Below are 15,682 nucleotides of genomic sequence, written 5' to 3'. Positions count from 1 at the left end.
TTTTACAACTGGGTATTTGTACTTTCACCAGAGGTCAGGTTTACGTAGTTAGACATCAACAATTACAAGTATGAGTAACATAAAATGGAAATACTCAGTTAAGGTACCTCAAAAATGTGCTTCAGTGAATATCCTTCATTACATTTCACAACTGGTTTTTAGTACTTTTACCAAATTATTAGAACATATTTCCAACAAAAAGCCAGTTTTAGTTACATCAAAGTTTTTTAAATAAGTTATGTAGCATTATATGGAAATACTCAAGTACAAGTACCTCAAAATTGTTATTAAAAATAGGTCTTGAGTGAGAGTACTTTATTACATTTAAAAACTGGGTATTTGTACTTTTTATCAAAGTAAAGGGTCAGAATGCTCCTTCCACCATACGTCAGGTTTAACTTAAACATCAATGATTTCTTGCAAGTAGCATAAAATGGAAATACTCGGTTAAGGTCCCGCAAAAATGTGCTTGAGTACAGTACTTGAGTGAATGTACTTTATTACATTTCACAACTGGGTATTAGTACTTTCAAAGTAAAGGGTCTGAATACTCCTTCCACCAGACATCCGGTTTACGTTGGGAGACGTCAACGTTTTTTGAGTAAGTTATGTAGCACAATATGGAAAATACTCACTTAAAGTGCATCCAAAAAGTACAGCACTTGAGTGAATGGGTATTAGTACTTTTACCAAAGTAAAAGATCTGAATACTTCTTCTATTCGAACGTCAGGTTTACGTACATAGACGTCAATGTTTTTAGCGCAAATTTAGAGTTGTATAAAATGGAAATACTCAGTTCAAGTGCCTCCAAATTGTACTTAACTACAGTGCTTGAGTGAATGTACCATCTTACTGTTCGTTATTAGCTCTCCAGCATCCAGCTCTGTGGTCCATCCAGCTCTTAACCTACATTTCCTGAGATTATTTCAGCCTTTTAATGGATTAGTCGAGCAGTTCCCCGGTAAACATTATGTGTCGGTTTGACAGAACAGGCCTGCAGTTATGGATGCTATTTAAAGGTCTGTGTCTTCAGCCTGGATGAAAGAAGGGAGGCTGCTGTCCTCAGGATGTGATGGTGCAAGGAGCAGTAATAGACATCTTTAGCTGCTTTTCCTGCCTAAAATGTTGTTTTCCCTCAGTCTAACCGCCAAACAAGGCCTGGCTCTTTCACTTTTAGAGACTATTCCATAACAAGTGGGAGTGTATTTTTAGAGTTTCCCTGGCTGAGAATATAACATGTTGGTTGGATGTGTGAAATGAGTAATTTAAGAAATAACAGGAGATCTTTTTGTTCAAGAAATATGGTCCTCAAGTTGCAGGTTTTGATGCTTCTTCTTGTCATAAACTGCTTAATAGCCCAACTTTAGCCTCCTTTAGCTTAGCGGTGGTGACGTGAAGTCATGTGACCGTGCTGTAGTGCCTTTATAGCCCAACATTAGCCTCCTTTAGCTTAGCGGTGGTGACGTGAAGTCATGTGACCGTGCTGTAGTTCCTTTATAGCCCAACATTAGCCTCCTTTAGCTTAGCGGTGGTGACGTGAAGTCATGTGACCGTGCTGTAGTTCCTTTATATCCTAACGTTAGCTTTTTACTTCAGAAAGCATAAAGTGGTGCGAACATGTGGAGATTATCCTGCTGAACTAAAAGTGTAAATATCGTAAACGTTTGTTTCTGCAATAATCCAAACCCCAATGGATAGGTAGAAGCATTGAACTGAAGTGTTCTTCCTGTAGAAAAAGCTGCAGATTGTGAAACAGATCTGTGACACATTTCTTATGATCTGTCTTTCTAAATATGGGAAGAGACTTGTGGGGGTTGTGTGGAAACTGGCCCGTTTGGTGTTCTGATTCATAGCCGATATTCACTTCTTTTGCATACTGCACTATACTCTTGCTGTTACAATACCGCAAATGTCCCCGTTGCGGGATAAAGGAATTCTGATGAATATAATTCTGACATGTTCTTTTTTTTTGTTGTATTTTCCAGATGCAGGGGGTGCAGCAGAGCAAGGAGACGACGCTGGTGAGCAACCGGACCCTCGCTGAGCAGAACCTGGACCTGCAGCCCCGCCTGGAGCAGAGGAAGGAGACGCTGACCCAGAGATACGCCCGCCTGCAGGAGAACTTCGAGTCCTTCCAGCTGCGCAAATCCACCCTCGGTACGACACAGTGCACGAAACTCACCAGAAAGATGTTTTTTATTTAAGTCAAAGTCAACTTTATTGTCAATCTTTCAGTTTGTGTGTACAGACAGAGAGATCGAAATAGTTACAGTTAAGTAACTTTAAAATAAGAAATGAATTAAAATGAACAAATACATATTTGAATTATATTACATTATTGCCTCTGCATTGGATTATTATCGGATAGGGTAACAACATCATAATTAACAACGTCTGAACAGAAGTCTAGTGCAAATCATAATTGCAAGTCTCTTCAGTGTCACAAAATGAGATGCATTGTGGGACATGTAGTTTATGGGCAACGTGCTTCTGTAAAGCGGCATGTAACAAACACTTTTTTTGCTTGCAATCAAACCATTAACAGTATCAGAAGAAATAGTATACATACTTTAGATTATTTGTGACATCTCAAATACAAGAATTAAGCATGGTGTGCACAGAAGGTTCTGGATCAGTGAAGGAACCTGGGATATGATATGCATTAGAACCTCCAGTCTGAATATAATACATATTATAATAATAATAATAATATGGAGACTTGGCTGCAGTTATGAGCTTTCAGTTTGACAGTGAACTCCTCATGCTGTCAGTCGTCATCAGAGGACATGTTATGTAATGTTTCTTTTTTTCCACATGAAGAAGAACAGACTGAGGAAACCAGTTTGTCCACTTCTCATGTTTCCCATCAGCCCTTTGTCATGTTGCTGCAGGATCTCTGACGTACAGTAACACCTTCACAGTGCTACACTGTGTGAGGAAGAGGGAGGGACATCGCTTGTGACTTTGTTGACGCAGTGGTTGCCGAACAGCTTCTCAAAATAGTGTGCCAGCCGCTCACTCTGCTGATAGAAACAGTGATTCTGTCTGAAAGTCTGGAGCCACAGTCCGGAGAGGACTCTTTAAAGTAGAGACACTACACACTGATATACACCTGAACATCAGCAGGAGAGGACTCTTTAAAGTAGAGACACTACATACTGATATACACCTGAACATCAGCAGGAGAGGACTCTTTAAAGTAGAGACACTACATGCTGATATACACCTGAACATCAGCAGGAGAGGACTCTTTAAAGTAGAGACACTACATACTGATATACACCTGAACATCAGCAGGAGAGGACTCTTTAAAGTAGAGACACTACATACTGATATACACCTGAACATCAGCAGGAGAGGACTCTTTAAAGTAGAGACACTACATACTGATATACACCTGAACATCAGCAGGAGAGGACTCTTTAAAGTAGAGACACTACATACTGATATACACCTGAAAATCAGCAGGAGAGGACTCTTTAAAGTAGAGACACTACATACTGATATACACCTGAACATCAGCAGGAGAGGACTCTTTAAAGTAGAGACACTACATACTGATATGCACCTGAACATCAGCAGGAGAGGACTCTTTAAAGTAGAGACACTACATACTGATATGCACCTGAACATCAGCAGGAGAGGACTCTTTAAAGTAGAGACACTACATACTGATATACACCTGAACATCAGCAGGAGAGGACTCTTTAAAGTAGAGACACTACATACTGATATACACCTGAACATCAGCAGGAGAGGACTCTTTAAAGTAGAGACACTACATACTGATATGCACCTGAACATCAGCAGGAGAGGACTCTTTAAAGTAGAGACACTACATACTGATATACACCTGAACATCAGCAGGAGAGGACTCTTTAAAGTAATAATAATAATAATAATAATAGATTTAATTTGTTAGCGCTTTTACAGGTGCTCAAAGACGCTTTACAGATAATAGTGAAGAAAAAAAGAAAAGGGAAAAAATACTGATACTGATATACACCTGAACATCAGCAGGAAAGGACTCTTTAAAGTAGAGACACTACATACTGATATACACCTGAACATCAGCAGGAAAGGACTCTTTAAAGTAGAGACACTACATACTGATATACACCTGAACATCAGCAGGAGAGGACTATTTAAAGTACAGACAGCATATGATCTCTTTAATTAACCATGGAGCTATACATTCCTAAATGGCAGTTTTGTGCTTTTTGAGTGAAAGATATAATTAAATTACATTTTAACTGCTAAATGTAAGAAAGAAACCTCTGTCTGTTTTTGATTCAGTGTAATTTCCACTAGTACAATTTGGGAAACCAACATGACGTCTTCTGACAAAAATCTTATTACCAGTAAATTCCCCAATTTAGGAGAAGTCTCGGTTAGATCAATTGTTGTTTGGAAACCCTCAAAAGCCGATTCTTTGCTTACTATCAGACCCACCCATTGCAGAAGTGACATAACAAGTTGCATAATATCCCGTAGCTCACATTGAACAAGGAAGGAGTCGACGCTGCTCTTTATCCTCACTGCTTCTGACAATGGCTCCCCCTCCCTCCTCATCCTCCTGGACCTCACTGCAGCTTTTGACACTGTTGATCACACCATCCTCCTCAATCGTCTCCACTCCACCATCGGACTCTGTGAAACCTCCCTGGACTGGTTCCGGTCCTACCTGACCGGAAGGACTGAGTGCGTCTCCATGGGAGGTGCTCATTCCCCCACCCAACCCGTCACTTGTGGTGTACCCCAAGGATCCGTGCTTGGCCCCACCCTATTCACCTTGTATATGCTCCCCCTCGGCCGTGTCATCAGCAGGCATGGACTATCATTCCATTGCTATGCTGATGACACACAGCTCTACATAAAAATGGACCCCCCCTGTCCCCCCCGCTCTGCAGTCCCACTGTCATCCCCGTCACCATCACCTTCATCCACAATCACCATCTGCCTGGAGGAGATAAAGGCGTGGATGAAACAAAACTTTCTACAACTCAACAGCTCCAAAACCGAGGCCATTCTCATCGGCACCCCACACCAAGTTAAATCATCCCCCATAACAAGCATCACCTTCTCCTACCAGGACCTTCCCCCTCTCATCCGTTGTCACCAACCTGGGCGTCAAAATGGACCCCTGCCTCAACTATGAGACCCACATCAAACACCTCTGCAAAACATCCTTCTTCCACCTTAGAAATATAGCTAAACTCCGCCCCGCCCTCACTCTTCCTGACGCCGAAAAGTTGGTCCACGCCTTTGTCTCCTCCAGGTTGGACTACTGTAATGCACTTCTCGTCGGGATCCCTAGCAAGAGCCTTCAAAAGCTCCAATACGTACAGAACAGCGCTGCTAGGATCCTGACGAGAGTGCGCAAATACGAGCACATCACCCCCATTCTCAAATCACTGCACTGGCTTCCCATCACCTCCCGGACAGAATTCAAAATCACCCTGTTAACACACCAGTGTATCCACGGAAATGCCCCCCCCTACCTCGAGGAATTGATTGAACCACAAACCGCCACCCGCAGCCTCCGCTCGGGAAATACTAACAAGCTGAAGGAACGGCACACCAACCTCCGCACTATGGGAGATCGAGCTTTCTGTGCAGCTGCCCCCCGGCTGTGGAACTCACTCCCAGACCATCTCAGAGCTCCTCAACCTGTGAACACTTTTAAGAGAGCACTAAAAACCTACCATTTTAACAAAGCATTTGGTTAGCTTTTTAAGCCGGTTTTAATAACCCTGCCTCTCCTTTTTAAAACGTGTTTTTAAACTTGTTTTTTAACCTGTTTATACATTTTGACTCTTGCAAATGGTTTTCTTTATCTTTTTTTATTATGTACTGTAGCACTTTCAGGTTTGTTTCAAATGTAAAGTGCAATACAAATAAAATGTATTATTATTATTATTATTATTATGCCGCCGTGAAGTTAATGATTAGTGTTTCACCTCGTTGATGCACAGGCTGGTGAGGATCTGAAGGAGTCTGACTTGACGTTAAGCATTACAGTAGACAGTTTAAAAGCGTGTTACAAAGCTGCAGCTGGTGATTAAAACCATGTCTTACTGCAAAGGTGCTGCTGCATTTAAAGTATGGACTAACAGCCGTGGAAGAAGATATTTTCTCGAAGTAAAAGAGGCATTGCTTCAGTGTAAAAATACTCTATGGAAAGTCCTGCATTTCAAGTCGTACTCAAGTGAAAATACCAACGTGAGCATCAAAATATACCTAAATTACAAACAAGTAAAAGTACTCATTATGTAGCGTGGCCCATTTCAGAATCGTGTGTGGGCGATCAACTCCACCTGAAGACAGGGATTTTAGCCTCTGCAGACCATTAACATGCACTAAAACATAAAGAACACATTACAGGAAAGAGAAAACCCAATTAAGTACAATAGGGCCTCTTTAAGGGCTAAAAGGGAAGTGTTTACAAAAGGCCTGACAGAACCACCTTCTCCTGCAAACTTTAAACCCCCCTTCAGTCTGGAAACCTGCAACAGCTTCAGTGTTTTTCATTTTCAACAACGCCGACATACAGAGGTGGGAGAAGTACTCTGATCTTATACTTGAGTAAAAGTAGAAGTACTCAGATCTTGTACTTGAGTAAAAGTAGAAGTACTCTGATCTGGTACTTGAGTAAAAGTAGAAGTACTTAGATCTTGTACTTTAATAAAAGTAGAAGTACTCTGATCTTATACTTGAGTACAAGTAGAAGTACTTAGACCATGTACTTGAGTAAAAGTAGAAGTACTCAGATCTGGTACTTGAGTAAAAGTAGAAGTACTTAGATCTTGTACTTTAATAAAAGTAGAAGTACTCTGATCTTATACTTGAGTACAAGTAGAAGTACTGAGACCATGTACTTGAGTAAAAGTAGAAGTACTCAGATCTTGTACTTGAGTAAAAGTAGAAGTACTCAGATCATGTACTTCAGTAAAAGTAGAAGTACTCATATCATATCTTGTATTTGAGTAAAAGTAGAAGTACTCAGATCTTGTACTTGAGTAAAAGTAGAAGTACTCAGATCTTGTACTTGAGTAAAAGTAATAGTCCCAGAGTGTAGGAATACTCTGTTACAGTAAAAGTCCTGCATTCAAAATGTTCCTCAAGTGAAAGTAGAAAAGTATTCTCATCTAAATATAGTGAAAGACAGTAAAAGTAGTCATTTTGCAGATTGGTCCATTTCAGAATAATAGATATGATATGTTTTATAATGATTGATCATGAAAGTGTTCTCAAAGCTGGTAAAGGTGCAGCTAGTTTGAATGACTTTGTATACTGCAGGGTAGCTGGTGGATTTACTCCAGGTGGAACTAAAGTCTGATTTAACACTTGATTAGATTTCACATCATTCATCCACATCTGTGAAGTAACTAAAGGTGTTAAATACATGTAGTGGAGTAGAAGTACACCATGTACCTCTGAACTGTAGTGGAGTAGAAGTAAACAGTAGCAATAAATTAAAACACTCAAGTAAACTACAAGTACCTCAAAAGTGTACTTGAGTAAATGTACTTAGTTACTTCCCACCTCTGCCCACATACAGCAGCTTCACAGAGGCTCCTTTCTTAACTGTTTCTCTCTTCGGGTGAACTCCCATTCTGCTCTGCCCATAACAAGGGGGACTCTGAGGCGTGTCTTTAGCACAAAGTTGTGATTCTGAGCAGACACAGTGCAGATCATGAGACAGTCATTTAGAGAACGAGTCCACATCGTCCTCTGCTGTAAACCTGAGTAGGAGGGGGGGGGGGATTGGCCTGTTTCCCACCCTTTCTCTGGCTGTTTCACACCAGCTTGACTTTGCAGCACAAAAGCCCACTGTGGGCCGTTCTCAGGGGCAGTGGATGGTGATATTTAAGCCGTTAGAGCCCAAAAGAGAGATCAAGTAATGAGTGCATAGCCCGGAAAGAGTCAGCATTTTTTCTGGCGATTGCATTAACGCTTCAGGCTAGCACAAAATTCAGCATTTTACTACTTTGTGTCCCATGGTCTGGAAGTCAATGGTTTTCTGATCGTTTTTTTTGTCTGAAATAAGGTCTGTGGTTTAAACGAGCCAAGAAGAGACGTTTTGTTCTTCGACATAACATACGTCCTCCACTTGTGAATTTAAAAACAGAGGTTGCTAACAAGTGTCTAAATGAGACGACTAAACGTCATCACGCCCAACATTAGCCTCCTTTAGCTTAGCGGTGGTGACGTGAAGTCATGTGACCGTGCTGTAGTTCCTTTATAGCCCAACATTAGCCACCTTTAGCTTAGCGGTGGTGACGTGAAGTCATGTGACCGTGCTGTAGTTCCTTTATAGCCCAACATTAGCCACCTTTAGCTTAGCGGTGGTGACGTGAAGTCATGTGACCGTGCTGTAGTTCCTTTATAACCCAACATTAGCCACCTTTAGCTTAGCGGTGGTGACGTGAAGTCATGTGACCGTGCTGTAGTTCCTTTATAGCCCAACATTAGCCACCTTTAGCTTAGCGGTGGTGACGTGAAGTCATGTGACCGTGCTGTAGTTCCTTTATAACCCAACATTAGCCTCCTTTAGCTTAGCGGTGGTGACGTGAAGTCATGTGACCGTGCTGTAGTTCCTTTATAACCCAACATTAGCCACCTTTAGCTTAGCGGTGGTGACGTGAAGTCATGTGACCGTGCTGTAGTTCCTTTATAACCCAACATTAGCCTCCTTTAGCTTAGCGGTGGTGACGTGAAGTCATGTGACCGTGCTGTAGTTCCTTTATAGCCCAACATTAGCCACCTTTAGCTTAGCGGTGGTGACGTGAAGTCATGTGACCGTGCTGTAGTTCCTTTATAGCCCAACATTAGCCTCCTTTAGCTTAGCGGTGGTGACGTGAAGTCAGTAACAAAACAAAATCTTATGGTCTTTGGTACCAGGCAGAGGCTCAAATCCAAACCTAATGTAGTAATAACATGTAAGGATGGCACTTTTCTGCATAAAGTTGATAGCTTTAAATATCTTGGTGTATGGCTATACTCTGAACTTTCATTTAAACTACATATAAAACATGTAATACAAAAAGTCAATTACGGAATCTGTGTTTTAACATTACTGTAGCCTCCTTTAGCTTAGTGGTGGTGACTTGAAGTCATGTGACCGTGCTGTAGTTCCTTTATAGCCCAACATTAGCTTTTTACTTCAGAAATCATTAAGTGGTGTTAATATGTGGAGATTATTCTTCTGAACTAAATGAGTAAGTATCATAAACCTTTGTTTGAAATACGTCATCCCTGCACCCTTCATTGGACAGTGAGTAGTTAAACAGCGGAGTTCCTGGAGAACAGTGCAGGGGTGTAACTGAGTGCAAACACAGCAACTACTGTACTGGATCTGGGTCAAACAGATATATTTCTCTGGGCGCCGCCATCCTTCCCCAGCTGCTCCACAACAAGGAAGGAGAGTGCATTGAAGGCGGACACCGGGTAACCTACATTTGATAAAAGCCATCATTGCTGACAACAAACAAAACCACAGACTGCTGCATCAGTGGCATTATTGCCTTTAGGGCTGCACTGTCTGATAAACATAACTAATGGTGATCCTTTTTTACTTTCAATTCTGCTGATGTTCAGGTTCATATCAGTATGTAGTGTCTCTACTTTAAAGAGTCCTCTCCTGCTGATGTTCAGGTGTATATCAGTATGTAGTGTCTCTACTTTAAAGAGTCCTCTCCTGCTGATGTTCAGGTGTATATCAGTATGTAGGGTCTCTACTTTAAAGAGTCCTGTCCTGCTGATGTTCAGGTGTATATCAGTATGTAGGGTCTCTACTTTAAAGAGTCCTCTCCTGCTGATGTTCAGGTTCATATCAGTATGTAGTGTCTCTGCTTTAAAGAGTCCTCTCCTGCTGATGTTCAGGTGTATATCAGTATGTAGTGTCTCTACTTTAAAGAGTCCTCTCCTGCTGATGTTCAGATGTATGTCAGTATGTAGTGTCTCTACTTTAAAGAGTCCTCTCCTGCTGATGTTCAGGTGTATATCAGTATGTAGTGTCTCTACTTTAAAGAGTCCTCTCCTGCTGATGTTCAGGTGTATATCAGTATGTAGTGTCTCTACTTTAAAGAGTCCTGTCCTGCTGATGTTCAGGTGTATATCAGTATGTAGGGTCTCTACTTTAAAGAGTCCTCTCCTGCTGATGTTCAGGTTCATATCAGTATGTAGTGTCTCTGCTTTAAAGAGTCCTCTCCTGCTGATGTTCAGGTGTATATCAGTATGTAGTGTCTCTACTTTAAAGAGTCCTCTCCTGCTGATGTTCAGATGTATGTCAGTATGTAGTGTCTCTACTTTAAAGAGTCCTCTCCTGCTGATGTTCAGGTGTATATCAGTATGTAGTGTCTCTACTTTAAAGAGTCCTCTCCTGCTGATGTTCAGGTGTATATCAGTATGTAATGTCTCTACTTTAAAGAGTCCTCTCCTGCTGATGTTCAGGTGTATATCAGTATGTAGTGTCTCTACTTTAAAGAGTCCTCTCCTGCTGATGTTCAGGTGTATATCAGTATGTAGTGTCTCTACTGGGACATGTCTCCATGCTTTAATGTTCAAAAAGCTCTTTTATATTTCAAATACTGCCTGTGCTGCAGCACCTGTTTTCACCCTCTGTCTGAAACCAGAGCCCAGTATGCTCTGATTGGTTAGCTGGCCGGCTCTGTTGTGGTCGTCATGTGATTAAGTCTTTATCTGAGTTCATACATGATTCATAGTCAGCCTGCATGCTGTAGAATAACATATTAGGTTAGACCGTAGCCTGTCTGTAATTAAATGTGCAGTTTATTGTGTGGAGGCAGGAGGAATGACGGACACATTTCTGTACTTCAGATCAGTAACTAGTGGTGTGTTTGCTGGAGAGCCGCCATGCATAAGCAGAGGTGGGAAGTAGTGGAGTACAAATACTTTGTTACTGTACTTCAGTACATGTTTCTGGTATCAGTACTTTACTCCACTACTTATTTTTCTGACGACTTTTTACTTTAACTTCTTACATTTTGAACACAAATACCTGTACTTTCTACTTCTTACATGTTGAACTCAAATACCTGTACTTTCTACTTCTTACATGTTGAACTCAAATACCTGTACTTTCTACTTCTTACATGTTGAACTCAAATACCTGTACTTTCTACTTCTTACATGTTGAACTCAAATACCTGTACTTTCTACTTCTTACGTGTTGAACTCAAATACCTGTACTTTCTACTTCTTACACTTTGAACCCAAATACCTGTACTTTCTACTTCTTACACTTTGAACCCAAATACCTGTACTTTCTACTTCTTACATGTTAAACCCAAATACCTGTACTTTCTACTTCTTACATTTTGAACTCAAATACCTGTACTTTCTACTTCTTACACTTTGAACCCAAATACCTGTACTTTCTACTTCTTACATGTTAAACCCAAATACCTGTACTTTCTACTTCTTACATTTTGAACACAAATACCTGTACTTTCTACTTCTTACATGTTAAACCCAAATACCTGTACTTTCTACTTCTTACATTTTGAACACAAATACCTGTACTTTCTACTTCTTACATGTTAAACCCAAATACCTGTACTTTCTACTTCTTACATGTTAAACCCAAATACCTGTACTTTCTACTTCTTACACTTTGAACCCAAATACCTGTACTTTCTACTTCTCACATGTTGAACTCAAATACCTGTACTTTCTACTTCTTACATGTTGAACCCAAATACCTGTACTTTCTACTTCTTACATGTTGAACCCAAATACCTGTACTTTCTACTTCTCTCATTTTCCAAACAGGCTGGTTCCTTTAGTCTGAATGTGTGTTTGGTTGCGTGATCATTATTATTTAGAGTCATTGCGTGCCTATTGATTTGAACACGATCCGTGTATCCATCATTTCCTGGTCTTCTCTAAAGAAGAGGGACCAATGGAAACGTTGTCATGTTGCCGTTGGTCACCATGGAAACATTCATTAGCTAACAATGACATTATTGTTCTATTAATATAAAGGGAGGTCAGGTACTCTTTAAAACAGCTGCTAGTTATGGGTACTTTTTAGTGATTTACATTTCAAAGACCATACTTCTTTACGTGAGTAAAGAAGTTTAGTCAGTACTTCTACTTTCACCAGAGTGTCTTTAAACACGTGTATCTGTATTTCTACTTGAGTAAAGGATGTGTGTACTTTTGCCATCTCTGTGCATATGTGCTGTTGAATTTCAGCTCTGTTTAGGAACACACACACACACACACACACACACACACACACACACACTCACACACACACACACACACACACACACACACACACACACACACACACACACACACACACACACACACACACACACCCTCAGTTTCAGTTGACTCTTGGGGAGTTCACAGCAAACACAGAGGCGTTACGTTTGTACAGTGTCAGTCACAGATTTCACATGCCCTGCCTCAGCTTTGTGTGACAGGCTCATTCAAGTATGTTTTTATTAACATGTTTTGCACAAATAATTACAGATTATTTTTGGGCCTGTTTTTGTTGTTGTTGTCAAATTAGCCCCCTGGTTAATTTAGGTACAGTTAATCCACAGTGCGTGTGTGTTGCTCCGTTTGAATAGCAAACAAGCACCTTAGAGAGGTAATGGATGACTGATTTTTGCTTTGGACCCTGAAGGCAGCATCTCCCTGGTTCAATGGGATTTCTCCATTTGATTTTGGATCATTGCAGAAAAGAATCCCTGTGTCAAACAAACGTTTCTGATTCTTACATGTTTTAGTTCAGCAGGATAAACTCCACGTTTAAAAACCACTAAAAATAAATAAAATGTTGGGCTATAAAGGAACTACAGCACGGTCACATGACTTCCCGTCACCACCGCTAAGCTAAAGGAGGCTAATGTTGGGCTATAAAGGAACTACAGCACGGTCACATGACTTCACGTCACCACCGCTAAGCTAAAGGAGGCTAATGTTGGGCTATAAAGGAACTACAGCACGGTTACATGACTTCACGTCACCACCGCTAAGCTAAAGGAGGCTAATGTTGGGCTATAGAGGAACTACATCACGGTCACATGACTTCACGTCACCACCGCTAAGCTAAAGGAGGCTAATGTTGGGCTATAAAGGAACTACAGCACGGTCACATGACTTCCCGTCACCACCGCTAAGCTAAAGGCGGCTAATGTTGGGCTATAAAGGAACTACAGCACGGTCACATGACTTCAGGTCACCACCGCTAAGCTAAAGGAGGCTAATGTTGGGCTATAAAGGAACTACAGCACGGTCACATGACTTCAGGTCACCACCGCTAAGCTAACGGAGGCTAATGTTGGGCTATAAAGGAACTACAGCACGGTCACATGACTTCACGTCACCACCGCTAAGCTAAAGGCGGCTAATGTTGGGCTATAAAGGAACTACAGCACGGTCACATGACTTCAGGTCACCACCGCTAAGCTAAAGGAGGCTAATGTCTGGCTATAAAGGAACTACAGCACGGTCACATGACTTCATGTCACCACCGCTAAGCTAAAGGTGGCTAATGTTGGGCTATAAAGGAACTACAGCACGGTCACATGACTTCAGGTCACCACCGCTAAGCTAAAGGAGGCTAATGTCTGGCTATAAAGGAACTACAGCACGGTCACATGACTTCATGTCACCACCGCTAAGCTAAAGGTGGCTAATGTTGGGCTATAAAGGAACTACAGCACAGTCACATGACTTCACGTCACCACCGCTAAGCTAAAGGTTGCTAATGTTGGGCTATAAAGGAACTACAGCACGGTCACATGACTTCACGTCACCACTGCTAAGCTAAAGGAGGCTAATGTTGGGCTATAAAGGAACTACAGCACGGTCACATGACTTCACGTCACCACCGCTAAGCTAAAGGAGGCTAATTTTGGGCTATAAAGGAACTACAGAACGGTCACATGACTTCAAGTCACCACCGCTAAGCTAAAGGCAGCTAAAGTTGGGTTGAACCACAGCAGGTGCTCCTCAGATGTTCTCATTTAAATGAGTTTAGGAATGTGTCCTTCTTTTTGTGTAATATAATAGAGAATAGAATATGGCCCCTTTTTTAAGGAGCAGATTTAAATCAGTCCAATGTGTGTTTAGGTGGGGTCCTTCAGTATAATAACATTTTATTTCTTTTTATTTCACAGACCACACGTCAGGAAACACCTCCCTGGACATTCTGCTGGCCCTTCTTCAGGCGGAGGGAGCTAAAATAGAGGAGGAGACAGAGGTCAGCGTTATTTCTTTCTCCATGATGACTCCATGTTTCCCTCAGTGACATCAGACAGTCATTTATATACCTGATGTCCTCCCTAAAGAGGAGGCATTATTCAGTCCAACCCTCCTTTTGCAGAGCATGTCGGCAGAAAGACTAAATTAGAGGTCAAAATATTTATTTCTGCAATATCTACCTGTCCTGTTTTTAACCTATTATGCTAATCATTAAAGTGGTTATTAAAAAAATTAGAGATGTTACAAACTACTATTTTAACCAAAAGAATAGATGACATAAGGAAGTTGTATATTATATCCCATACAACAATTCAGGTGTCAGAGCAGCAAAAAGCAATACTGTACAAAGTTAACAAAATAAAATGATAATGCAGACTTGCTTTTGGAGGGTTTGATAACTTCCTGTTTAAGGTTTAATAGCTTCCTATTGGAGGCTTTAATAACTTCCTATTGGAGGGGTTGATAACTTCCTATTTAAGATTTAATAACTTCCTGTTGGAGGGTTTGATAACTTCCTGTTTAAGGTTTAATAGCTTCCTATTGGAGGCTTTAATAACTTCCTATTGGAGGGCTTGATAACTTCCTATTTAAGATTTAATAACTTCCTATTGGAGAGTTTAATAACTTCCTGTTGGAGGCTTTGATAACTTCCTATTGGAGGCTTTAATAACTTCCTATTGGAGGCTTTAATAACTTCCTATTGGAGGCTTTAATAACTTCCTATTGGAGGCTTTAATAACTTCCTATTGGAGGCTTTAATAACTTCCTGTTGGAGGGTTTAATAACTTCCTATTGGAGGCTTTAATAACTTCCTATTGGAGGCTTTAATAACTTCCTGTTGGAGGCTTTAATAACTTCCTGTTGGAGGCTTTAATAACTTCCTATTGGAGGCTTTAATAACTTCCTGTTGGAGGCTTTAATAACTTCCTTTTGGAGGGGTTGATAACTTCCTATTGGAGGCTTTAATAACTTCCTATTGGAGGCTTTAATAACTTCCTGTTGGAGGGTTTAATAACTTCCTATTGGAGGCTTTAATAACTTCCTGTTGGAGGCTTTAATAACTTCCTATTGGAGGCTTTAATAACTTCCTGTTGGAGGGTTTGATAACTTCCTATTGGAGGCTTTAATAACTTCCTGTTGGAGGCTTTAATAACTTCCTGTTGGAGGGTTTAATAACTTCCTGTTGGAGGGTTTGATAACTTCCTATTGGAGGCTTTAATAACTTCCTGTTGGAGGCTTTAATAACTTCCTGTTGGAGGGGTTGATAACTTCCTGTTGGAGGCTTTAATAACTTCCTGTTGGAGGGTTTGATAACTTCCTATTGGAGGCTTTAATAACTTCCTGTTGGAGGCTTTAATAACTTCCTATTGGAGGCTTTAATAACTTCCTGTTGGAGGGTTTGATAACTTCCTGTTGGAGGGTTTGATAACTTCC

At 40.8% G+C, this 15,682-nt stretch overlaps 1 protein-coding gene across 2 annotated transcripts in view; it reads left to right on the top strand.

Annotated features, from left to right (window-relative positions):
* vps37ba (VPS37B subunit of ESCRT-I a) overlaps positions 1–15,682 on the top strand; it is a 30,063-nt gene that overhangs the window by 9,527 nt on the left and 4,854 nt on the right. For both annotated transcript variants that reach the window (XM_079688050.1, XM_079688049.1), the window contains exons 2-3: positions 1,987–2,158; positions 14,164–14,246. In XM_079688050.1, the coding sequence (XP_079544176.1) occupies positions 1,987–2,158; positions 14,164–14,246 (255 nt within the window). The remainder of the gene's footprint in view (positions 1–1,986; positions 2,159–14,163; positions 14,247–15,682) is intronic.

Source organism: Notothenia rossii, assembly GCF_949606895.1.
Source record: "Notothenia rossii genome assembly, chromosome: 6".
NCBI lineage: Eukaryota > Metazoa > Chordata > Actinopteri > Perciformes > Nototheniidae > Notothenia > Notothenia rossii.
Note: the sequence above shows the minus strand (reverse complement) of the source record. Positions and strands in the feature narration are given on the sequence as shown.